This window comes from Physcomitrium patens, chromosome 14 (genome assembly GCF_059467195.1).
Source record: "Physcomitrium patens ecotype Gransden chromosome 14, ASM5946719v1, whole genome shotgun sequence".
Lineage (NCBI taxonomy): Eukaryota > Viridiplantae > Streptophyta > Bryopsida > Funariales > Funariaceae > Physcomitrium > Physcomitrium patens.
The window spans coordinates 2,858,829-2,881,691 of NC_143423.1; the positions used below are offsets into that span (position 1 = coordinate 2,858,829).

The following is a 22,863-nucleotide window of genomic DNA, read 5'->3' on the forward strand; positions in this document are numbered from 1 at the left end:
CTTCAATTTCACTCAATACCATCTTTTATATAAAATAGTTCAAGGAAGGACAAACCAATAGGATAAACAAGAAGAGACAAAAATCCTCTTGCATTAGTTGCATGTATCTTTATTTTCATCAAAAGTAAAGTAATAATTTATAAATTACTAAAGCTTTACATCAAATATAATTTACTTCTACTTCAAAAAATGATCTTAGTACTTGAAATCATTTGATGTTGTTGCAAACTTTGTATTTCTTTTATAAAAAGTTTTTTCTATACTTGAGATCATTTAATGTTGTTGTCGAGTTTGTATCTACTTCTAAAACTAAACAAGTTGAATCTATCCTATATAAATGACACATGATGCCCGCTAGATTTTTTTATTTTATTTTCCATCAATTTCATAGTATGGATGTCAATTGTTACATCAAGGACTTTGTTGCACTTACCAATGATGGTGCAATTCATCAATGGACTCATGGAATTACTAATCTTATAATTAATATTTATAGTATTTCATCTACTCCAACAACTCACCAAGGGCCCTTTATTTATAAAAGAGACATACTAAAGAGTATATTTGTTGAGGTTGGAATGTCCATTGAAGTGACATAGCTTAGTACACTTTACACATGGCATGTTCTCTAGAGAGATGTATCTTTGGAATTACAAGCACTTGGTAGTCCTTTGTATCATGATTCTAGAATGAGAAGTGTTATATCATCTTTAGATGATAATTAGTCAATTAATTTCATAAGTTAGTGCTTGATTTATTGAAGATTTTGCAATAAGTACTAAGTTTTAGGACATATCTAATATATCTTAGAAAAACATTCATAATCAAAGAAATTGATGCTCATTGGTTTATTGATGCATGAGAATTTTGGATTGAAGAACTAGGTTTGCAATCCAGGTGATATACATAGAGATACTTTTGTATTACTTGAATTCAATATAGTTCAACACTATCTACTTAATTTATAGCATAAGGACAACTTATGTATAATAATGAAATAATATCATTTAATTATAGACATCACAAGTAATGTATTTGTGATTGTTATAGCTACTATTATCATTACAAAATATAGCTTCTTTTCAATTCTTATTCATGTTTATAACCATAAGGTTGCTACATGTAATATAATATGTCCAAAGCATACACATGCAAGTTTTACAGCAATAGTTTGCTTAAAACCATGGTCCAAATATGTTCTAGATTAAAATAACACAAGAAAGAAAAGATGTTGCAAGAAATTAATGGAATATACGTTGAGTTGCAAGAATTATTTTCAAAAGATATTCCATATTGTAGTCATTCTTGGATGTTGAAGGAATAATAATTGATTAGATTTGGAGTCCTAATCCATCAACTTAATATGGTGACAATATTATTGCAAAAACATATGTAACAAAGACCTTAAAAAAGTGCATTTAAAATATATATATATATATATATATATATATATTAGATATGCACATTTGGGTAGAGTCAAAAGAAAGCATGTATGATGAAATGATTCTAAGAACTATCTACCTTCACCACATATGATTTTTGCAAGTTGTATTTAATATAAAATTAAATATTTGTAGTTTGTCAATATATAATCCATAGTTAAATTCCTATCACATGTTTAGTATATTTTCCTACCATGAAATTATTTTTTTAGTTATGTGACTTATCATTTTGTGAATGTTTAACCAATTGGATGTGGATGAACAAAAGAATAACCAATGATGGTCAAAAAGTTTTTCGTTGGGTGGATATTTTGACAAAGTGGATCACTTCTTTTTATTACAATTTTATGAAATCATCTCACGTATAGTTTTTCATAAACAATTGTTTTAAATCACAATTCTAAAATAACAGAAGTACATATTGTTATTAATTAACAACCACATTCATTAAATGTATATAAGTATGTATACTTACACATACCTAAAAGCTCAATTTTACAACATTTTGTTTTATTATTATTATTATTGTTATTGGAGATGTATCCAATCTCTATTATAAACATTTTCACATATTTTCCGTGACAACTACAGGGGTTTAGTATTTAAAGAATTTACCTGTGTTTGTAGCAATATCTAAACATACTTCCGTCAATCCATTCTCTTCCTTCAATACCTACTAATATCTCATTAACATTGGTAGCATAGTTGAGACCTTCAAAACTGCATTAGACTTGCATGGTAGAAACTTGATGAAAGTTTAGGTCTGTGCTCATTGCTTCTTTTGTTTTTCTTTTTCTAGAGTTTATTTTTTTCAATAACATGGGCTTTTCAAAAAACTATGTTACAGACAACCTCAACCTTAGGAATGATGCATTCTGTGTGTGATGGCATTTGTACAAGCAGAGGCTTCCCAACCCTAAACCACTCTTTGGTTCATAGTTAAGTACAAATGAGCATGTCAAGTGAAAGCCAAAACCTGTTTGACTGAGCAGGTGCTTGTGTTCACAAGTCATGCATATTGGAGAGTTTGCAGCCTGAAAGAGTAGAACAATGAGATAGTGGAGAAGAACCAAGCACAGAATGCCATCGCTGCTGCTGCTTCGTACCTTGTACAATGATTTTGTGGACACTGGTTCAAATCGTCGTCAATTAGGGTTGAGATTCCTGCTACTGCGCAAGCAGCTGCAAACACCATCATGGACGTTACCTGGAAAGCAACTGACTGATTTTAGTGCCGGGTTGTGATTTGTAGTAAAGCTCTAGGGTACAGAATCAATTTGCTTTTCAACAATGTATGAGGTTTGGGAGGAAATGGAGGTGTCAGAGATCACACCCACCCAGTCACCGATGGCAAACAAGTTGACTAGACAACAGTAATGGAGGCAGGACTCCGTATGTATTGCGTAAATGTCCACTGCCAGCAAGACTGCGCTCCAAATACATTGAAACATGGTTGCTGTCACGAAGTATCTGCATTTTGATCACAGCCAGAGGCTGCTCTAGGGTTAGTATTTACAACAACGGTTCTGTAGCAGTTTTGGAACTTCATGAACCGTAAGCAAAACAAGCTTGTGAAAAGCAAGGGTCTGAAAAGTGGATCATACTGGAAAGCGGTGATGGAGTGGTAGCCGCGAATTTTTATGATGATCATGAAGCCGATGAAAGCGAATGTGATTTGGCATACTCTCGTAACCGCCCCTCCCTTCGAGCCTGGTATGCATGGCAACGCTTTGAGGTTAAACGCGGCTGGAGGTGTGCATCCTTGCCTCACGACATCCACAGGTTTATGCAAGGGGCAGGTTGCCTTCACTTGCGGACTACGCGGCAGTATTACACATCGCAGCGGCCCTTCGCCACGGTTTGTGCACCCGCTTTCCATCACCAGATTCATTCGCAAATGCCTGCAGACGAAGCGAGAAACCGAACCCATGGACCCATATTCCGTTATTTGCTATTGCTCGTATACGCGTTCTCTCTACAACACTGATATCATACTTTCACAAAGCTGAATGAATTCTAGGGCTCGAAAAGTGTCTTCGTTAGTTTTTGTTTTGATCTAGTCCATCGTATTCTTCAAGACTCTCACTGTGCACATGCGATTCTGTACTCTAACCCAACATCGATAACGAATTAAACTTCTTTATTTTCCTCCCTCGAGACAAAACGAAGGCATGTGTGTGTGTGGTGTCGTTCCTCAGTGGGTACTTGCCGGTATGTATGTTCTAAATTGAGTGATTATTAAAACCTAACTTCCCACTTTAAAGAACTTGTCAAACTTAGGCCAATGAGAAATGAAGTTGCTGTTTGTTCATGGAAATTTAGGGTACATGTTACACCATTTGGGATCATTAACTGGGAGTTTGTATATAAATATATATGTTAAGAATGTAACGTGTACAATGTTGAGAGTGGTATAGTAAGAATCATCCCTTAGTCGTTCATCCAGTTTGTCCACACAGAAGGTTTGCCCTACCGACGTTGAGGAACGCTGAGGAAAGAGCACCCTGAGGAGAAGAGTGCTTGCAAAAATTTAATAATTTGGACCAGGTGCAGATCATATATTTTGTGCTGTCAGGTGCTGTTCGGACGAGCCGCGTGCGCTCTCAATCTCGGATTAGCTCTTGGGGATTTCATTGGAGCTACAGCTTGTGCCCATCTGATTAATTTTACGATTGCGAATATCGAGAGTCTAAAATTTCGAAGGTGGGGGACTCTTGTGGTCCTTCACCTGTTTGATTGTATTGTGTTGTGAGGTCTACTGGTCGGTCTGAGAGGAAGAATGATACATTTATATGTTTGCGTGTGTGGGTGTGTTTATTTTTTCCTCGGGTTTTAGTTGACGAGCAGTCATGTGTGGTTTGTGGTAGGGGTTTAGGATCACTGGCGGTAAAGAGGGTTTGCAGTTTATCGTCATTTCGAAATTGGACATATTTTGAAGCCATATTGGAACTGGACTGGTTGTGCTTGTGGCATGGATTTTGATTTTAAAGCTACAAGAGTGACTTGAATGGATGATAGCTCTGTTCATCGGGTTTTGATGTCTTTCAAATGGTTCCACACCTGGTCTGCTGCGCTCGGATTTCGTGTCTGATGCATGATTTTGCGATCGGAACAGTGTATATTTGAATATTTTCATTTTCCGAATCACTCACTCAGCTGACGTAGTTTGTTGGTGATTTTTCAGTGGTAGCTAGCCGAGTACTCAGCCATGGCGTCCTACTTCAACTGGGCGAGCGGAATTTTCGGGGGTCAACCCAACCCTGACTTGCAATCTTCAGGCATGCTCACCAAAGAGCAGCTGCTGCAATTGTTCCAACAGTTTTCGAAGGTCCTGGACGAGCCTGGTGAGTATGCATTTCGATTCTTTCTTAGAAACAATCATCACTTATTGTAAACTCCTATGTCGGATGGCCTGGTCTGCATCCTTGCAACAGTTGCTCGATTGCTTGCATTATATCTTGCCTGTTTTAATTTCCTGTGTCTCGCACAATCTGTTGAATGTTGTAGTGATCTATTGCGCTCCTTTTGTTTTGGATGGAAACAGAGACGAAACGCCGCATTGCAGATGCGATTAAAGCAAAGCAGGTGAATATTTTCTATAGTATTGTTAAATACAGTATCACAATGTCCCGCTCCTTTCCTCATTAGAGTAGTTTTTATTTTTATTTTTATTTTTATTTTTATTTTGAATGACGTCAACAGGGCTTGTACATTTAGTCTTTTGGTATCAATTTTATGAGGATCTTAGATTTTGGTACTTAAACGTGTCTTTCTTAGCTTGGTGGCCGCAGTTTAGCCTTCTGTCTTAAACTCTACAGTCTGGATCTTTACTCCATTTAATATGAAATTTTGTTTTTATTTTGATCCTTCGTTGAATGATGACATCGGATTTTGCAGGAAGCTGTAAACGTTACCACTAAAATCCAGGAAGAGCTATTAGTCAAGATGGGTGTAGGTGACCTTCTTCATACTCTTCTTTTTACCACCCTAGTAGGGTCAAGGTTTCGACTGTCTTTGTCACTTTTCAGATTTATCTATTTATTTTACATTCTTGAAGTGGATGTGAAATATGTTTGGCTTGTCCATTTTTTGAGGCATAGTATTCAGCATAAATTGGTTCTATTTGGATCCATTTGTTCTAAAGCTATCGTCATGTACGGGAATTAGAACTAAATTAACGTTGATTAAAAACAGGGATCATTCCCTGACAGTCATCTGCTAATCTGCCACAGAGGAGATGGTAGATGCTTCAGATAATAGTAGTGGCTCACGTCTTCAGTATATGTTTTTGGAAAATTCAGGACATAGCGCTTACAGTTTACTAGGACAACGTGTTTCCGATAGTGTAGATTCTTGCCATTTCGTCAGACTCTAGTTGACAAATGACACATTTATTGCAGAACCGAAGTTTGGGATTGAATGCTTGGGGAAAGTGAGTGCGATTTATAAAAATGACCGTGATCTGATGATTCAATTCTATCAATTTGTTTCGCGGTAAGCATCCAGACGTTTGTCTTCGTAGGTTTAGAAAGACATGTTTTACTTGTTTACGTGTATTTTTTCTAGCCTGAATGTGACTTAGCGGAGGCCTGCTGTTATCAGCTACTATCATTTTGTGGCACTTTTTTACTTTGACTTTTCTTCTCATCTCAGTTAGTGAATGCCGTTTAGGTGACTGCATCACATTTTGTGTGAAACATTTGTAACTATTTGTGGCATATGAGATAAGTTTTTGATATCAAAATCGTTGGCCAGCGAGGAGATGGCTTGTGAAGAGGCAGAATTAGGACCGGAGGCTTTCGCAAAGAAAATGGAGCAGGTCAAAAAGTTTCAACAACAGGTTGGTACACGTAATATGTTCAAAATAATATAAGCTGTACAATTTACTAGTCCCAAGAATGGTCAGGATTTTGCTAGTGCAAATGGTATGATTATCATTTTCAGCCATTAAGAAGCGATGTGCGAGGTTGTGTAATTAGCGTATCTGCAAAATTGGCACCATTTGAACATGTGAGCTGTGCAGCAAATGGGTATGTTGCAGCAGCTACGGAACGTTCCTGTGGATCAGCAACAAGCTGTTTTCCAGCAGGCAAGTATCTTACATATCTTGGTTATTCGTCCATGGTCGAAAATGTTTGTAGTATGTTTTTGACGCGTTCTTTCCCCCCCGATGTTTCTGAATACATTCAGCCAGACAACTACATATGCCTCGTGCTAGTAACCAGATTTTGCAGGAACTTCTTGAACTGGACACATTTAGTCCAGCATTGTCTGCCACATTTTGTTATTTCATGTGAAAACGACGTCTGTATCTTCTAACGAATTTTCTTTTTGATTCAGCTGCAAACAAAAATGCGTGAGACCCAAAGTTCTGGTGGTGCAGCTATGACCCCTCAGGAGATCCAGGATTTTTTTGCTCGCCAACATCAGGGCAACCAATCGATGGGTAGACAACCCTCTCCGCAAGATATGCGCAATGACAGTAGTTCCTCAGGAAGCAGACCTGGGTCTCAACCTACCTTGCATCAACGACACTTTTAAAGTTGTTGAATTTGTGAATGCTGTGGATCGCTACGTGAACGTGTTTCTGCTTCTGAGTATTTAATGCTTCAAACCTCTTACTGCTTCTCATACTCAAGTTCTAGTGTGAAGACAGAATAGGCAACCATATAATTGATATTTATCGATGTATTGACAGCATTTTAAAGCTGAGATAGGTGTTGCTGCTTTTGTTGTAATTCATGTCGCTGATCTGTGCTGCATACCTGTAAACGCGCTGCAATGCTATCTTGTACAAGCTTCCTCGGACTTTTGTTTCAAATCATGGTGGTATTGTACTTCTGGTGTCGGAGCTTGTGTAAACTGCCGGTGTGGATTTTATGTTGGACAGTCAGAATTGTAGGCATATAATTGTGCATACACTCGTTAACTTTGCCAATTCAGTCGCGGGAGGTGCTTCGCTAAATACTACTGGCATCATTGAAGGGCGTTTGGAGGATCTTTTTTAGTTTGTGCTTGGATTGTTTGCATGTTTGAATCGCCTGTAATTATATAATGTAGGGCATTAAATTTGAAATTCGGACACCAGTTAAGATCACCTCTAAAATATCGTTACAAATACATGTATTTTTCATTGATGATTAAGTCAAGTGTATTGGCATAGGTCTTTCCCTTTGACGAATCTGTTGGTCTTTTCTCTTTGCTTGTTTTTTGGATCTCCCAATGCAGCGATTTGGTCATGCAAGGCTTGTGTCTCATCTCGTGTGAAACTTAAAGCAGTTGTAATCACAGGTTTAAGATGCTACGTTTGTTAGGTTAGTCTCATCTACGGATGTTCTACAGAATCTTAACCCGTATCTGCAGATCAACAACATTTTAGGGTAGATTATATAACTCCAGCAATTAGATGTAGATGGTTTGTAGTGGATCGATCATTGACTCAACTCCAGGTGCATATCTTCAGAACTTGCACCTCTCATCAAAATGCTATCAGTTCGTAATCATCATCTTCAAAACCTCCGAAGCCGAATATGGTATGTTTGCACCCACTCAGCGTTGCTGTTTGTTCTTACGAGATTCTGAAGGCTACCAGTCAGTAGTATGGTTGTGATATGCACTCTGAACTATAGCTCATTCTGCTTCAAAAAGGGGGAGAAATTTTAACAGTTGCAGAGGCGGGAGAGCAATCTCGATTGTTTGCAAATTGAGACTATGTCACCGTCCCCTGAATGAAACTGAACTTTTGGGTGCATGAAAACGCAGTGCAGACCAAAACAAGCACATCGCCATGCTTTAAGAAATGAAGTTTAAGGGGGACTATTTCAAACAGATTAGGGAATAATGAAGAGATTCCATTCTGCAACCCAAGGAAGACGTGAATCATCGTCCGATTATCCTGCAGCTACCACAAAATCTTCAAATTCAAATGTACGCGTGAACAACCTCACTGACGCGTTCTTGTAATATCCTCTCTAGTGCAAATTCTTGAGTTGAGCACATCTTTAGGATCCTCAGAAATGTGGCTGTAGAATTGTACACAATTGGGTCTGCTACTTTTAGACCGAATTCCTGGATCATGCAAGAAACGCTTTCAGTGATTGCCACTTTATCCTATATTGATTTTAGTGCAGTGTCATAACAAATTAGGGTTTCAAAAATGAACTCCTCAACATGTCTTCGCACACGGAACTGGTGGACGAATTCCGATCATAAGCTCTATCGTGCATTCTTTATCATTTATGCAATGCCGACCATCATCTACTGTCGCTAACTCGGCCATAAAACCCGTGCAACCAACCCAACCTCTCCCTTTCACCGAATTCAACATTGTTCTCATGCTCACTTTTCTCCTTCTGCAGGATTCACAAGCATGGCGAAGTCGAAGAGGATGTAGACCCACTTTTCGATGTTGGTGTCTGGAAGTTCTTGCTCTCGCGATGGGAGCGATGGTTGTTGCAACATTGTGGGCGAGACAAAAACCCGCTTCGCACGTGAGACTACCTTTCGTACTTCCATTGTATGCCGGAGTCTTCAATGCTTCTTGGCAGACTCATGCACCATTGAAGGTGTCGTCAACGTTGGATAGGCATTCTCCTCGGAGATCTCTCATGACTAAATCGGAGGCTCCAAAATTCATCTCGGAGGTTCGCCCTGCATTAAAACACATGTATATGATTTTAACTTCGTCGGAGAAATTGTTCTTTCAGTGCAGCTTGTCCAGCTTGCATGCATGCATGTATTCAATACTTATTTACACGCAGCGTATTCTTTGTCTACATGAAGTGCCTCCAAAAAGTTCTTGCACTAAATAACATCGTTATTTGGCATTTAAGTATTACTGTGAGTGCAATGCAAACAAAGGATAAAGTTTTTCTGTGTTTTGAAATCACGTTGTAGGTGTTCGTGTATAAACATGTACATATAATCGATTAAATTAACAATGGAGTGGATTTGAAATAGAATTACAGTCAATTACTGGATGACGACGAGTACTGTCTGTCACAATGCTGCAAAATTAAAGTAATACCATGATTTTTTTTTATTGTACGTCGTGACTAAAACCGGAACAAGTTTTATTGTTGAAATAGATGAGTTTGCCTGTATTTTACAAATACCAGAAGTAAAATGTGGTGGAAGACCATAATCATTACAATTCAAACCCAATAAATCAGCACACATATGTGAAATTCATTAGGAAAATTCTGTTTCCCTTCGTCGATTTTGCAAGCAAGCATGAGTGGCAAGACTGTTTCTTCTCCTTCCTATGACAGAACGGAGATGTCTGCATTTCGCTGTACGTTTTATTTTGGGAGCATGCTATACTCCCGGTGAGTTTTCAAGAGGCCAAAGTGGAAACTCATCCTTGTTTGTTTGTGGACAGAGCGTACCAAATCAAAGTGGAGGTGCAAGGAAAGGTATTCCACATGGCTCTGGACACTGGAAGCTACGCATCGTGGTTGCTCTGTAACTATCCTCCTTTCGCGCAAGGGGTACGTATCCACCATCCGCGGCTTCCCCCTTCATATAATTACTCATCGACGTCATCTTTCAGTATTCGGGTCCCACAAGAGAGAGGTTGCATTTCCCAAGTTTCTCTCATCACTGGTCAGAGTACAACGGAGTCGAGTAAAACAAAGCAACCAGAGTCTCGAATGTGAATCTCATGCGACCAACCAGAGTGGAGGTTCATTGTCATGAACAGCAAAAAGAAGTGTTCTATTCACCCAAACCGAAGAACTACATCTCAGCAGCGAAATACAAATCCCAACCCAAGCGAGCGCACACGCAAGCCTCCCTTCCACCGCTCTCATTCAAGGAGTGCGGCCCAGACTTGGAGCATGTCTGCTTCGAGATCGAAGATCGTCACCACCACTGGGGCCGAGTAGCAGCGGCGCTCGTCGAGGACGCCTTTACACTCGCTCCGGAATTCCCCACTTCGCAATCAGTTCCAGTGAGACTCCAATTTGGGTACACCACGACTCCTACGTCCCAAAAGTAAAAAACACACACACAAATAACAAAAAACAAAACCCTAAACGCTGGGGCGTATGACTGTGTGGCAGGTGCGGGTTCCGAGTGGCGCAGAGAGGGATGTGGTGGGCAACAGGCGCTGGGTCTGGCTATGGCCATGGAGTGATGGGGCTGGGAAACAGAGGTCTGAGCGTGAGCAAGCAAATGGCGGATTCGGGGCTGGTGGACCACATTTTAGGGTTTTGCTTCGCATACGGCGTGTTCCAGAGCGACCATGACCGGGAGCACCGCAATACCGACACCGTGGGCTACGTCGTGCTGGGGCGGCCATGGGACTACGACGACAATGCGTACCAGTGGATCCCCATCGGGAGCTCCCCCAAACATGGGTACCCTATCTCCACCCCCCTTTGGTCCTCTATCACACCGTCGCACTAACCGACCGACGGCCACGTTACCGCTTCTTCTCCTTTTACTTTAAGTTTTACTTTAACTTTTACTTTTTTCGTTTTTGGAAAGTGCCAAGTTAACGGGGTTGGTGCATACGGAGTTTCTTTAAAAGTAAAAGGTTGTTTCAAAGCTCTTTTTTTTCTTTTTATTAATGTGAAAATTGTATATTTGTTAATAGGTTTGATGTCATCTATTTTGTGCACATGCAATATGGGGATTTGAAATATAATATTGTCAAAGAGAGTAAATACTTTGGAGCAACCATCATTGACACTGGAACCATGTACATGCACTTGGTGCCAAATTTGTTCCAACTTGTTTATGAAATTGTAAGTGGGATTAATACAATTATTGGATGTTTGTAAATTTTCCATTGGAAAGTATAATATATGTGTGTACACGTATTGCTTTGTTGATTTATTTATAATGCAATTGGATTTTTAGAATAATGTTTGTATTGCAAATCCAATGTATGGAATGAATTTGTTTGCTACATTTGTGATTTGCATACTTCAAATATGTGGTGTACTTTAAATAAACATAGTTTTGGTATATTCTATAAGTAGAAACAGTAAGGTTGTGCTTTGTTCTTTGTTTAGAACAAACAAGTGTGGTTCTTTGATTATAACATTTTAAATATGTATGAGAGTTTCGAATATATATATATATATATATATATATATATTATCTTAATGAATTAGTTTTGAGTTAAAAAAACGACACAACACAACAACAATGTTAATTAACAATTAATTTTATTGTAATATAGGTGATTGAAAGTGCTTTTCATCATGGCTACATTGAAGTTCATAATTATGGTTACAATACACACTATTGGCGAAGGTGATTGTTACCATTTTCTTCATAGCATTTTAAAATATATGTTTTTTGCATCATGTGAAATAGTTTTAGGTTTATTTAATAAAATATGCCAAATTTTTATTTTCAACATATAATCTTTATTGGTGTTATTAAAATATATTTAGATTTGCTAAATACAAATGTCTAATCACATGAAACATTTTATTTAAACACAGTCCAGTATTGGATAGTTATTTTTCAATATTTAATCATTTCCATGAAATGAAGTTATTCTTTAACACGGAATATGAAGAAAAATACACATTTCATATAAGTCCATTTGGGTATCTTCATATAGTTGTAAGTTTCCAACTTGTTTTTAAAATAGTATAGTTAAATGTATTTTTAAATGAAAAAATAAATTGAAATTTTGAAAAATAAAAATCCTACAAATACCAGTATTGATACATAGTGGTCTCTGACACAAAAGGACACAATAAATATTCCCGTGGAGAATAGAATTTTGCATCAATACATTGTTGCTTTAGCCGTTCTAGAAAAAACTGAAGAAGAAGATCAAGATGCATTTAATGTAATTGGAGGTAAATATTTATTTCTTTTAACATCTACATGAATATACACATATATATATATATATATATATATATTTGTTTTTTTATTTGATCATGATAGATGTTATAGGTTTTAATAATAAACTTATATAATATACTTATATGAAAATAATACTTGATTTCCTCCAAAAAAAATACAATAGAAGTGAGATTAAATATAGTTTTAGGATAAAAATAACTTTGTAAATATTTGTTTACTTGATATCAAAACTTAGTTAATGCTACAAAAATTGAGTGACCTTTGATTATTACTGCACATCAACAAATTGGTTTTTTGTACATTTTACATTTTACTTCATTAAACATATATTTTGTACCTTCCGTTAGTGACATAAAATTATCATTATGGAATTCAATTTACACCAATTATGCAGATTTGCAAGAAAATTCTCAAATTCTACTTAATTTAAAACTAAAGCAATTACATTGCCTGAACGTATGTTAGATCCTATACATCAATCAAAATTCATGAAGAACAATACTAAGTTTTTCTTGAAAATTTTACCGTGCATAGAACTTATCATGTGTTAATCCATATTATTTGGAACTAATACTACCATTTAAGACTGATATGTTTAATCAAACATGTAAGACAGATTGGACAAAACATGAGGTCTACAATCAAAAATTAAAATACCAAATTCGAAATAGCTCAATATTCCTGTTTGTTTTCAAATTTTTATGCGTGCATTAAGTACCATCACTGTTTTCAGCACATAAATGTGTTCGACTTTTCATACAATGTGTGAAATTCACTTAATATCCCTGTCAAACTCTGTTAACACTGTGCAGGTATAGCCCTGCGTGGAAATAAATTGATAATTGACCACGTCAAACAGCGAATAGGTTTCAAACCAGAGTACAAATGCGCTATAGAAGGTTAGTTTTACATGGTTTTTCCAGCGATGAAGGATTGAAGGATGCGAAAGAAGTGCTTGCAAAATGAAACCCAACAGATAGACCTCAGAAACATTCATTGAGTTGTCACAAAGTGGGCAATGGGAATGAGGGATTTCATGTTCTAGCTACAAAACAGCATGGTTGTCCAACTCTTACTAAAAGGAGAGATCACATTAACCCAATCCCAAAAAGTTGGATTTTGGAAGGAAAATTCAAACAAAACTCAAATCCCGAATGCTTGACCAGGTTTTACATTGGGTAGTGTGGCCTAGACAGCAAAATGAAAGAAGCCATTCTGTAATGTCTAGAAGTATTCGCATGGAAGACGGTCAGTCATTTCCTGTACTCTCAACTCAAAACAAAACCTCTACAAAATTGTTCATCGTATGCACGAAAACCAACCAAACCCCTCAAGCATAAGCAGCATGTTTACCGCCCCTTAGAGACTCGTGCAACTGCTGAGAGCGTTTGAAAGTATAGATGTTATCTATTCGATTAGCTGCTGCTTTGGGTGCCGACTTGCCATCTTCTGCCAGACCATCTCCTCGCACAGTATCTTCAGGAATCGTACCATTCGTCGTTTCTTGAGGTGCCTCGCCCTTGGCAATTTCTAACTCGGCAACGTGTTGCCCTCCGTAGACTTGAATGCTCAACTTTCTGCGATTTGGAGATTTTCGAGAAATGTTTTGTGCTACGAAGTCTAGCAGCTCTTCCTTGTTCACCTTTCTCAAGGCAGCTACCTGTAAATGAAAAATGATAACAATAGATCATGTATCATGTCATGGACTTTTATCGTTCATTCAATGTACACAAGAAATAAACAATGGAAAGTATACAAGGAGGATTCAATACAAGAGGCTAACACTTAGAAAGCCAAATCATACCTCAACTTGGGGTCTGTTGAAAGTCAATGTTCCGTCCTCAATTTCACCCCAGTAAAATCTACTCTCTTCCCATAAGTTTTTGTGTTTTTCTAATTTGATCTCAACCAAGGTGTCAACGTTTTTCTGCGTGCAGCCAAATTCATTAGATGCATCCTGGTTCATGGATAGGTTTCGGAAAAGATTTTTCATTACGATATCTTCAAATCTACACCCTAAAGAACAAAGACCTGGAACAAAAAAGTATTGAAGAAGTTTGTGCTACCTTGAAATCTTCATCTGACATTTTCTGCAGATCTTTTTCGAATTGCTCTAGAAACACTTCAACCCTCTCTTCAAGACCTCGTGGATCCTACATTTAGGCATACGAGCAACAAGGATTGTAATCGACTTAATACATTCATCTTATCAAAAGAGAAACTAAGACAGTCACTTTAAAAAGTTCTGCAGTGAAGCAGTCTGCTAGGTTCAAAATCACTAGAATTAACACAGAAGGTGTTAGCAATTTTACCTTTGTAGTTGATTGGATAATAAAATGTGCCCCTCGCACTCCATAATCATTCCTATAACAGGACAGATGCAGTCATCAAATAAGTGACCATCGTTGAGTTGATGATGTTGGCAACATAAAATCGATAATGATAATATTGGATGTACGGAATAATGACTTAGATCTACCCTGGAGTCGAGACTTACTTGGACATGAGAAATACAACATAACCAAGTTGCTCCACAGTTCGAAGCTGATGGAAAACTTCACGCTTTGCAGCCAGCACAAAAAGTTCAAGCAGAACATTTATATGCGTGTTATCCTGTCCAACCTGTATCCAGCACCAGCCACGCGTAAGATGAAGCACAAAAATAGATGATAGCATTCAACAAGTCCGCTCACCACTAGCAAAAAAGGAAACTGATATCAATGTATAAAATCGTCGAATCGAATGCACAATACTCGAGCAGTGTACAATACCTGGAAGTAAGTCTGCAGAGCAGAATTGTCATCCTGAGGGTTCGTTCCAGCAATAGGGTAGTACCAGTCAGCGCCAGGTCCCAATTTCACAATTCTCTGTTCTATGTGCTGAGATCGAAACGGAGGCCTAGCCTTTACTAAAGGCCCATCAGCAAGAGTGTTCTCAATCTGCTCCACTAGGCTTTCTGCTTCCGTGGATGTCAAATTCCCTGAAAAAATATTCCTGGAAACATCAGCTAGGTTCCCTCGAAGCGCCAGCAGGAATTATTTACGATGTAAACACTTCCTAAACATGGTTTCCATATTGTTTTTAAGAAACGAAATTTCTCTACATATATTTACGGTGCGAAAAGTGGTTATGTCCCTGAAATACAATGCATTTTTCCACAGCCTAGGTGTCTTATAATATGTGGCACCAGAGTTTTCTTGATAAGCAGTGTTCGTACCTGCTATAAAGCACTCAAAGAAAACCCGCGACAGTACGCGAGGGAAAAATGCAGACAAATCACGGGCCTCCAAGGATGGCAATACTTCAATAAACTCGTTAATGTGCCAACGCTTGTGCTCTAGCAGCATGGAACAATTATACATAACCTGCTGGTATGGTTGCTGAAACCGAAGATTCATACAATCCTTCATAACCTTTTCCTGCTTTCACAAATCAGATCAGAACAATTTTATGGAAGTCTTCGCTTTGTGTGGTTTTTTCTAAGAGAAAGCGTGGCCTGTATGGGGTCGCATGAGTTCAGTATTTACATTAACAGTTTGAGATTGTATGTTTTCTCATCAAAAAGGACCGAGACAAAGTGCACTACGTCAACGTTTCTTGTCCTTTCCGTGCTATAGAAAAGACTAGGATCTTTTCCTTCAGTACAGAGCAATAGGAAATCAATAGATAAGGATTTGAACCTTGATGACTGAGAACCGCTCCTCTTCCACTTCGAAGTTAACAATCTTGTCACATATCTTCTCAACCAAAGTGATGAGCTTGTGGTGGTAGCCTGAAACGGATACCTGTAACCCATTCATCGAATTTCACACATTAGGACTGTAACTTCACATGTATTACTCGAGCCATCTTCAAGGTTACCATGAAACCATAGTTAATATATTTCTAGAAAAAATACCACAAACATACCTGGAATCCGGTCCCAGTTGTTACAATACTGTAATTTAATCCAGCAACCTGTGCATAGTAAGCTGCACAAACAAATCTTGAAATTCAGGACAAGAATTTCAACACGATGTCCTTTCTCCTTGAAAATCGAATGAGGCTATTCAATCTCGGTCAAGTGACTTTCTCCTTAAATATGCAGGACGCTAATAAAAGGTCAGGTAAGAACACCACCACAAATATCTATTAAAAGAAGCAAGGCATAAGTTTAAATCGAAATTTTGACTAGAGAAAAGCTTCGGCCATTTCAGAAAATGAATACGAATGTCAAGATTTCCCTCGACGATTTTAGCTCAACAGCAGTAGAATGTATTCTAAGGTATCTTGCGAATCTGCGAGCTTACCATATTCGTTCAAGTAGTCCACCAGTAGTTTTGTAAATACTCGAGTCAATATGCTCGCTTCTGGTGAATAATGAGACTCTGGACAATTAAATTGCATTTGAATACAAGCCTTAGGTGTGCGGAACTTGGTATCAGGCTTGAACCACAACCTCGACATTTTTGTTTTCCTCAAGATGAAAGGGTGATCCACCTGAATATTGATGAGTGCCATTCATTAGCTGGCTTGCACTGTTGGAAGCGACATCCCAACAAGATAATTGCAAACCTAATAAAAAAAAAGGAAAAAAGTGGACACCTTTGGCTCGGGATCTCTGAGGCTAAAGTCGGTGGGAATGAAAACATTTGCACTCGGCAAGTGCAGCTTCTCATGGGTCGTGGCTTTTGACCACTCCTGCAACGTAGGATCAACATTAGATCGAGCATGCCGCAGTTAATACAGAGGAATTGAACTTAGGATTTCCGTTACATGCTCATTACAATCACCAACTTCAAATTCTTCGTTGAATTTGCTCATACATAGAAATCAATTTCTCTATATCCGATTCAATCGAAACAAACGAATGACAACCTCGAGTCAAATTAAAGCATAATAAATATAGCTTCCGATTAAAAAGAAAAAGGTCGTACCTGCACCAAATTTTCTTCAATTCTTTCTATGATGTAGTCCGTCCCATACCAGGGCTCCTTCTGAGAGGTTTTACCTTCGAATCGTTTAGAATACCAAAATATCCTGAAAGAGGGCATTAAAAACACCATCAGAAGCAGACACAAAAGATACAGCTACTTGCCTTTCAGGGCAACATTACTTAATACACCTTGTGATCTGAGTACAACATGCATTCTTGACAAGAAAAAAGAAAATTCACAGTTAAGAGAAGGTAATCAAAATAAGCACCTCACTCGCTCAGGTTTCAATTGCTCGATTAGGCCTGAAATGGCTTCTGCATCAAACTGTCGGGGTAGTGAAGACCCGGCTAGCCAGTCTCTTGGAGGATAAAGCTGGAGACAGGTAGAACTATTAGAATGTACGCCGATGGACATTGCTACCTCTTACAAATTTATAGCAAACATGAATGTAACCAAAGGGAGGTGCAGTTTAGTCGTTATAAATTCGCACCAGCATATTCCCTGCAAGATCCGTGACGTATGAAATGGGAGGTCGCTTGTCCTGGAAATGGAACTTCATCTCGCAGACAGCTCGAACCTTCCACATTATAAGAAACAAATACAGTAAGTTAGAGACGTTCTTGGGACACCTTTCCATCAAACTTATGAGTTCTGGAACTAAATTTAGAAACAGATGAATTATGTTATATATATATGATGATCCAGAACCAAAGAACTCGACACGACGGTTACCTCTTCAAACATCCACTCAGCAACACCCTGCTGTTGCAACACTCGTATGTATTGAAACGTGAGGCTCACTACCTCTTCCATGTGATCTGTAACCACGATACAAAGTCAATAAGAAACCAAGAGAACCAAGATCATTCAGACTTAAAATCGGCTGAAACCGCCAAAATAAAGATGGCATACCTTGTCCAATATCAGTTAGTTCGATTGCAATCATAAAGAATCCATACTCTAAACTGCTGTCTATTTCACCAGCGCTCAAGCTGTTTGCCCACCCTGTCATAGATGCAATTCATCACCAATAATTATGATTCACACGAATAAACAGACACAACAATTATAGGTTGGATTAAAAATGTGACATCAGTTTATCACTACTTCAGAACAAACTATCCATGACTCGCCCCAACTTGAATAGGGAATATAAAACTGATAGGATAGAAAACCAAAAACAAACTGTTATAAAATAGGAAACACGAATGAACATCAACATTACAACAAATAAAGGCACATAAATCAGGATAGTTTATATCTCACCCAATTTCTTAAGAAGCGCAAACAGAGATCCGTCAGCTTCATGTCCAATCAAATGTCCAAGATAACGTGATGGTGCAGCCATATAGTTTTGAATCTCTGGCGTGATAGGAAACATCATTTCCAGACTGTGGCCTTCCCTAACAGGCACAGCCTTAACTATTATCTGAGAATTTCACATCCCAAAAATGCTCTTAATAACAGCGTAAAACACACCAGTCATAATGCATTTAACAACTGTTTCAACGAGAGGACATGTACAGCCAGATACAACTCATGACAACTTGGAAATGGATCAACCTTAACAGATAGTCTCAAGTGCTTTATTAAGAATGAACAGGATATTTCGCACAAAGATCATTTTACCTGCAAGTGCTCAGGAAGACATGGCTGTCCAGTGAACTTCTCAGCTTTCCTGCCCGTGTTCTTGATGCGACTGAACTTACTGTGGACTAAATCCGTAAGATCATCCACCGACTCTGTACAAGCCGATCAGGATGAATCATGTCAGAGGAATACTCATGTCACAGTGTTGATACTTTCTACCACAATGGGAAATTTGTGAGACAGGCCTGAAGCATAGCAACAAGTGAAAGTTATGAAGACCTAATCCAATGGAGATTACTAAATATAAACCAAATACATACCCCTGCCGTAGACAACAAGCCGCATGAGATTGGCAGAATAGTTGGCTTTATAAAATTTGACCAACTCATCAAGTGTATCCACTCCCCTCGATTTTGGCCCAATATCAAGGGTCTCCAAATTTCCTGCATACAGACATGGCCGTAGGGATCCGTAAGCATGTTCAATGCTGAGCAAAATGTCAAAATTGATCGATTGTGAATGGTCAAAGAGAATTCTTACCAGTTCCAAACTTGTGAAACGGATGATCTTTAGAGCTAACCATTTTAGTCAACTGCATGCAACAAAAAGAGTTTACGTCAGATTTTTAAGAGAAGCCACCGATCAGCTTTTGTATTAAATCCAAGAACAAGCTAGCATCATTAGGCGAAAAGATTGAGGAAACCATACTTGATTCATTCGCCACATATCCATAGTCAAGTTCTTGCTGTTTTCTGATCGACACAAGACCCACCCCATCCTATCATTAGATACCAAAATAGCCACCGCTCATTTCTAAACGAGAAAGGTACTATATAAATTTTTAAAATTGGAAATCTTAGATATGCCAATAATAAAGCCCGCGGAGAACTACACACTCAAGCAAGTTGCAGCGTTTAAGCAAAGGTGTAAGGTATGTGTTACTCCATTCCTACTAGTCCTCATTGATGACAGAAATCAGCATCAAAATCTAAACGTCACTCTAAAAACTTGGGCAGAACATGCCGTACCAGAGTCAACAGCATTGATTTCTCTTGACGTTGCTTCCGCGGAGAGTAACGGACATATAAAAAACTGGGAAAATCTGCACACACAATACCATCATGTGTCAAGTGACATCAGCAACCTGTGTACACTGGATGTCAAAATAAACACAAGTGATATTATCTCAATAGGCCTCGCAAACAAGATCTTTCAATTCATGGGCTTCAGCGAGAATGGGCTTCTGGTTCCTAAACGATCTTCAACTCTGCTCTAATACATGTAGAATACAAGGAATCTTTCTCTCGTCAAAAGATTCAGCGCTACCTGTCCAAAGCCTCCTCCAGATAATCTGCACTAACATCAAAGTGATAATTCGTATGCTCCGCCGCAGTGAAAGCATTTGAATGGCCTCCATGCTGCACACAAAACTGCTTTTGTTAAAGAGGTTCTGAAGTACGCAATCGAGATAACTAATATTCAAAAGTACATACGTTGAAAAAATCACAACTGGAAAGCTACGAGCCTGCATGTACACCTCAGTGAGATACTTGGAATAGCTATCTTCGTCTGGATATTTCTCACTCGAAAAGAAAAGCATGTGCTCTGCATTACCCACTCCAACCCACGGTTAAAGTTCATGAAAGATACAGAAAGTACAAACAAGATCAGTTGAAGTCACTCCTCGCATCAGAATGAAACTGAACGCACAATTGATAGCCTCTGTTAATAAATATTATTGTAAGGACAGAAGAAGATTTCTAAATCAACTTCCAATCTCTCGTGGAACAGAAAATGAAGAGTTGCCTTCCCGGCAAACATATATGAAAGTCCCACTCTGAGGTGCAATAACTGTAGACAAAGTCAAGCCCTACATTCTATTCTTCAGTAGAGAGCTGCATTCATTCAGATTAAAAAATTAAATCATTGCATGAAACCATAACGCATTTAAAATTAAAACGCATCAAAGAAAATATACAACAGATCGCACACCTAAGAAGTGAGCCAATCCCTCGAGTCCCTTCGGATCGCTGAAAGATCCTACATTCACAACCATCGAAGCTGCTGCCTGCAATACCGCAACCAAATTCACTATTAACAATTGGAAATGGGACAGTAAGTACGTCCTAAGAAGAGTACCTACAATCTCAGTGACGTGCATGAGCTTTCCTGACATGAGAGGTGGGATCAACAAGTCAGACTTTACTATACCAGCTACTTTACAACCAGGACTCGAAAATTTTAATGAATTCTATGCATTTCAGCCAATTACATGAAACATGGTATCAACAACTAGCAGAGTGTGTAGCATCCTGTTCTCAATAATGAGAACCAACAATTGAGCAAAATATGGTTATATTCAGATCCTCTTCTTGGCATGAGCGTGTTCAACTTCTCTCGATTGGTGAATAGAAGGGATGCTGTTCAGAGCCTGGCACGTAACAAGGAATCGGTACATATCCTACAGAACTAGTGTAAATCATAATGGCGAGTCATTCACAGATTGCAGACTGTTTGCAAGTGCTAGTGAAGAGGTCTATAAAGACAGTAAAGGAGGAAAACAATCTGAGATATACACTCAGCATCCAAAATTAGTGTTTGAAGAAAAAAAAAAAAATACTAATTCAGAATGAACCCCCCCCCCCACACACAACTACGAAAAATCTAGGGACAGGAGTTCCAAACGTGAAATATAGCACGTGGTGTAGCATGAAGACGTGTGAACGTGTATTTCCTGCGATTACTTCATACATTCGGTAAATTCTTCTGGAATCGATTTGTAACCGTCCTTCTAGAGATGCTTAGCAACGATCCCTCGTCACCTGAGATATTTGGGCATTCGAATCGTACTCAGAAGTAGGGGCGATGGTTGCAAAGCATTCTTGCACTTGTAGTGCTGCACAGAAAAACTATTCTACAGAAATTCCATGCTGCACCATGACGAAATTCCTTCTGCATCTGCATCCTGACCTAAACTGTCCGAGAAAACGATTGAAACTACTGATCCTTCACAGGGTTTCGGTACCGGGTGGAGCATAACGAAAACTAAAATTCTTTCGAGTAGCGATATCCAAATCCCAATTTATTTCTACATTCGAAAATAAAACTATAATTTAACTATTAAAAACAAAACAAAAACAATAATTTAACTATTAAAAAACTTTAAAAAAAAACAAACGTGCAATCTTATCAACAAAATAACCGATTAACCAAAAATTAAAAGACGGGAAACTAGGAAAAAAGCTAAAAATTAAAAATCCACACCATCGCAACAAAGAAATCGCGCCATCATGACCCTGGACCCCAAATTTCCCTCTGCGCACAGGACCCAATTCCAGACTGCCGCACCTTATCGGTCTCCGGGTCGCTGATGATGAGCGCCTGCAGCGCATTTCCCAAGCCCACGCATCTGTAGTCACGTTTATCCGTGCGCGGCTTCAACACGTCGGTGGCGTCAACAACAACCTCGGCTGAGCCTCCGCGCCCCATTTCCTCCACTGCACCGAGAGATGCGCCAGCCGAAAGAATGAAGGCAGAAGGGAGGAAAAGAAGAGAAGAGTAGAGAAGAGGAGGAGGGGGAAGGGAGTGTGGGTCGGAAATACAAAACAGAGCACCAAGCAGGGGTCAGAAGTAACGCAACAAGAGAGGGAGAGGAGAGGAGAGGATGTGATGGGGTCTGGTCTTGTGAGCGGGCGATGGAGGACGCTGTTGTTGCGGTGCGGTAGCAGAATCGCACTCTTCCTTTGCAGCAAGCAATGCAATGCAAAGAAATGCAGTGCCCTCTCTCGTCTCTCTCTCGCTCGCTAGCACAAGCACGCAATCTCTCACTCGCAATGTAGCCCGCCCCGCTTCACGCCCTCTCTCGCGCCGGCCTCGCCCTCTCTCTCGTGGCCGGCGCTCCGCTTCGACCTCGCGCGTCCGCGTTTGTCAGCGTCTCTGGACGTCCCCACGCGGCCCCTCACGGTTCCTCGCGTCCCTGCTCGATGTCCTAAATTGGGCCTTGTCTTCTTATTCCGCTATTATTTATTTATTTATTGGCCCTCTTGTTTACTAAGTTGGCTGCTAACCTTGGCGGTGAACCC

The 22,863-nt window shown here is 39.0% G+C and overlaps 4 protein-coding genes and 1 long non-coding RNA gene across 14 annotated transcripts; 2 read left to right on the top strand and 3 right to left on the bottom strand.

Annotated features, from left to right (window-relative positions):
* Nucleotides 1–1,840: 1,840 nt before the first annotated feature.
* LOC112291097 (CASP-like protein 5A2) lies at nt 1,841–3,660 on the bottom strand. 2 transcript variants are annotated; one of them, XM_073538760.2, is made up of 4 exons: nt 3,047–3,660; nt 2,780–2,912; nt 2,549–2,649; nt 1,841–2,106 (listed from the first exon to the last, which is right to left on the bottom strand). In XM_073538760.2, the coding sequence occupies exons 1-4, from the start codon at nt 3,370–3,372 to the stop codon at nt 2,091–2,093; spliced, it is 576 nt and encodes a 191-aa protein (XP_073394861.1). In that variant the 5' UTR covers nt 3,373–3,660; the 3' UTR covers nt 1,841–2,090. The 2 variants fall into 2 exon arrangements, with proteins under 2 accessions (XP_073394861.1, XP_024393857.1); XM_024538089.3 differs by having other exon boundaries at nt 1,841–2,649.
* On the top strand, nt 3,159–7,250 carry LOC112291096 (uncharacterized). Of its 6 annotated transcripts, none has more exons than XM_024538088.3 (8): nt 3,159–3,300; nt 4,627–4,786; nt 4,987–5,027; nt 5,340–5,397; nt 5,843–5,936; nt 6,198–6,282; nt 6,466–6,531; nt 6,783–7,250. In XM_024538088.3, exons 2-8 carry the CDS (start codon nt 4,651–4,653, stop codon nt 6,981–6,983), a joined length of 681 nt encoding a protein of 226 aa, XP_024393856.1. In that variant the 5' UTR covers nt 3,159–3,300; nt 4,627–4,650; the 3' UTR covers nt 6,984–7,250. The 6 variants fall into 6 exon arrangements, with proteins under 6 accessions (XP_024393856.1, XP_073394857.1, XP_073394859.1 ...); XM_073538756.2 differs by lacking the exon at nt 3,159–3,300 and adding an exon at nt 3,794–4,017; XM_073538758.2 differs by lacking the exon at nt 3,159–3,300 and adding an exon at nt 3,858–3,989.
* A 978-nt stretch (nt 7,251–8,228) lies between these two features.
* Nucleotides 8,229–13,779, top strand: LOC112291095 (aspartyl protease APCB1). 3 transcript variants are annotated; one of them, XM_073538755.2, is made up of 10 exons: nt 8,229–8,369; nt 8,801–9,108; nt 9,823–9,931; nt 10,144–10,409; nt 10,505–10,801; nt 11,041–11,191; nt 11,632–11,705; nt 11,900–12,023; nt 12,154–12,265; nt 13,088–13,779. In XM_073538755.2, the coding sequence occupies exons 1-10, from the start codon at nt 8,283–8,285 to the stop codon at nt 13,177–13,179; spliced, it is 1,620 nt and encodes a 539-aa protein (XP_073394856.1). In that variant the 5' UTR covers nt 8,229–8,282; the 3' UTR covers nt 13,180–13,779. The 3 variants fall into 3 exon arrangements, 2 of the variants coding, with proteins under 2 accessions (XP_073394856.1, XP_024393851.1); XM_024538083.3 differs by lacking the exon at nt 8,229–8,369 and having other exon boundaries at nt 8,497–9,108; XR_012218926.2 differs by lacking the exons at nt 8,229–8,369; nt 11,900–12,023 and having other exon boundaries at nt 8,497–9,108; nt 13,088–13,109.
* Nucleotides 8,233–9,970, bottom strand: LOC149987800 (uncharacterized). The gene is made up of 3 exons (XR_016506227.1): nt 9,830–9,970; nt 8,785–9,092; nt 8,233–8,510 (listed from the first exon to the last, which is right to left on the bottom strand). It is a non-coding gene; the product is annotated as an uncharacterized LOC149987800 (long non-coding RNA).
* LOC112291094 (insulin-degrading enzyme-like 1, peroxisomal) lies at nt 13,393–22,660 on the bottom strand. Of its 2 annotated transcripts, none has more exons than XM_024538081.3 (26): nt 22,130–22,660; nt 20,774–20,849; nt 20,319–20,386; nt 20,108–20,199; nt 19,810–19,883; nt 19,490–19,533; nt 19,322–19,373; nt 19,102–19,224; nt 18,821–18,933; nt 18,458–18,620; nt 18,104–18,196; nt 17,924–18,009; nt 17,682–17,768; nt 17,460–17,563; nt 17,192–17,294; nt 16,860–16,955; nt 16,565–16,754; nt 16,185–16,246; nt 15,956–16,060; nt 15,493–15,694; nt 15,047–15,255; nt 14,773–14,897; nt 14,588–14,639; nt 14,342–14,428; nt 14,080–14,202; nt 13,393–13,935 (listed from the first exon to the last, which is right to left on the bottom strand). In XM_024538081.3, exons 1-26 carry the CDS (start codon nt 22,268–22,270, stop codon nt 13,606–13,608), a joined length of 3,000 nt encoding a protein of 999 aa, XP_024393849.1. In that variant the 5' UTR covers nt 22,271–22,660; the 3' UTR covers nt 13,393–13,605. The 2 variants fall into 2 exon arrangements, with proteins under 2 accessions (XP_024393849.1, XP_024393847.1); XM_024538079.3 differs by having other exon boundaries at nt 20,307–20,386; nt 22,130–22,648.
* Between the last annotated feature and the right edge of the window lie 203 nt (nt 22,661–22,863).

What these genes read in the sequence shown, in the direction of transcription:
- LOC112291097 (XM_024538089.3), bottom strand. Translation starts at nt 3,372, where the DNA reads ATGGGTTCGGTTTCTCGCTTCGTCTGCAGGCATTTGCGAATGAATCTG. An exon ending in CACTCCATCACCGCTTTCCA is followed by an intron (nt 2,913 to 3,046) that starts GTATGATCCACT and finishes ATCAAAATGCAG; the next exon opens with ATACTTCGTGACAGCAACCA. An exon ending in TGTTTGCCATCGGTGACTGG is followed by an intron (nt 2,650 to 2,779) that starts GTGGGTGTGATC and finishes GTTGCTTTCCAG; the next exon opens with GTAACGTCCATGATGGTGTT.
- LOC112291096 (XM_024538088.3), top strand. Translation starts at nt 4,651, where the DNA reads ATGGCGTCCTACTTCAACTGGGCGAGCGGAATTTTCGGGGGTCAACCC. An exon ending in ATTAGTCAAGATGGGTGTAG is followed by an intron (nt 5,398 to 5,842) that starts GTGACCTTCTTC and finishes CATTTATTGCAG; the next exon opens with AACCGAAGTTTGGGATTGAA. An exon ending in AACAAGCTGTTTTCCAGCAG is followed by an intron (nt 6,532 to 6,782) that starts GCAAGTATCTTA and finishes TTTTTGATTCAG; the next exon opens with CTGCAAACAAAAATGCGTGA.
- LOC112291095 (XM_024538083.3), top strand. Translation starts at nt 8,681, where the DNA reads ATGCAATGCCGACCATCATCTACTGTCGCTAACTCGGCCATAAAACCC. An exon ending in TCCAACTTGTTTATGAAATT is followed by an intron (nt 11,192 to 11,631) that starts GTAAGTGGGATT and finishes ATTGTAATATAG; the next exon opens with GTGATTGAAAGTGCTTTTCA. An exon ending in TGCATTTAATGTAATTGGAG is followed by an intron (nt 12,266 to 13,087) that starts GTAAATATTTAT and finishes AACACTGTGCAG; the next exon opens with GTATAGCCCTGCGTGGAAAT.
- LOC112291094 (XM_024538079.3), bottom strand. Translation starts at nt 22,270, where the DNA reads ATGGGGCGCGGAGGCTCAGCCGAGGTTGTTGTTGACGCCACCGACGTG. An exon ending in GGACTACTTGAACGAATATG is followed by an intron (nt 16,247 to 16,564) that starts GTAAGCTCGCAG and finishes TTGTTTGTGCAG; the next exon opens with CTTACTATGCACAGGTTGCT. An exon ending in TCAACAGACCCCAAGTTGAG is followed by an intron (nt 13,936 to 14,079) that starts GTATGATTTGGC and finishes TTTCATTTACAG; the next exon opens with GTAGCTGCCTTGAGAAAGGT.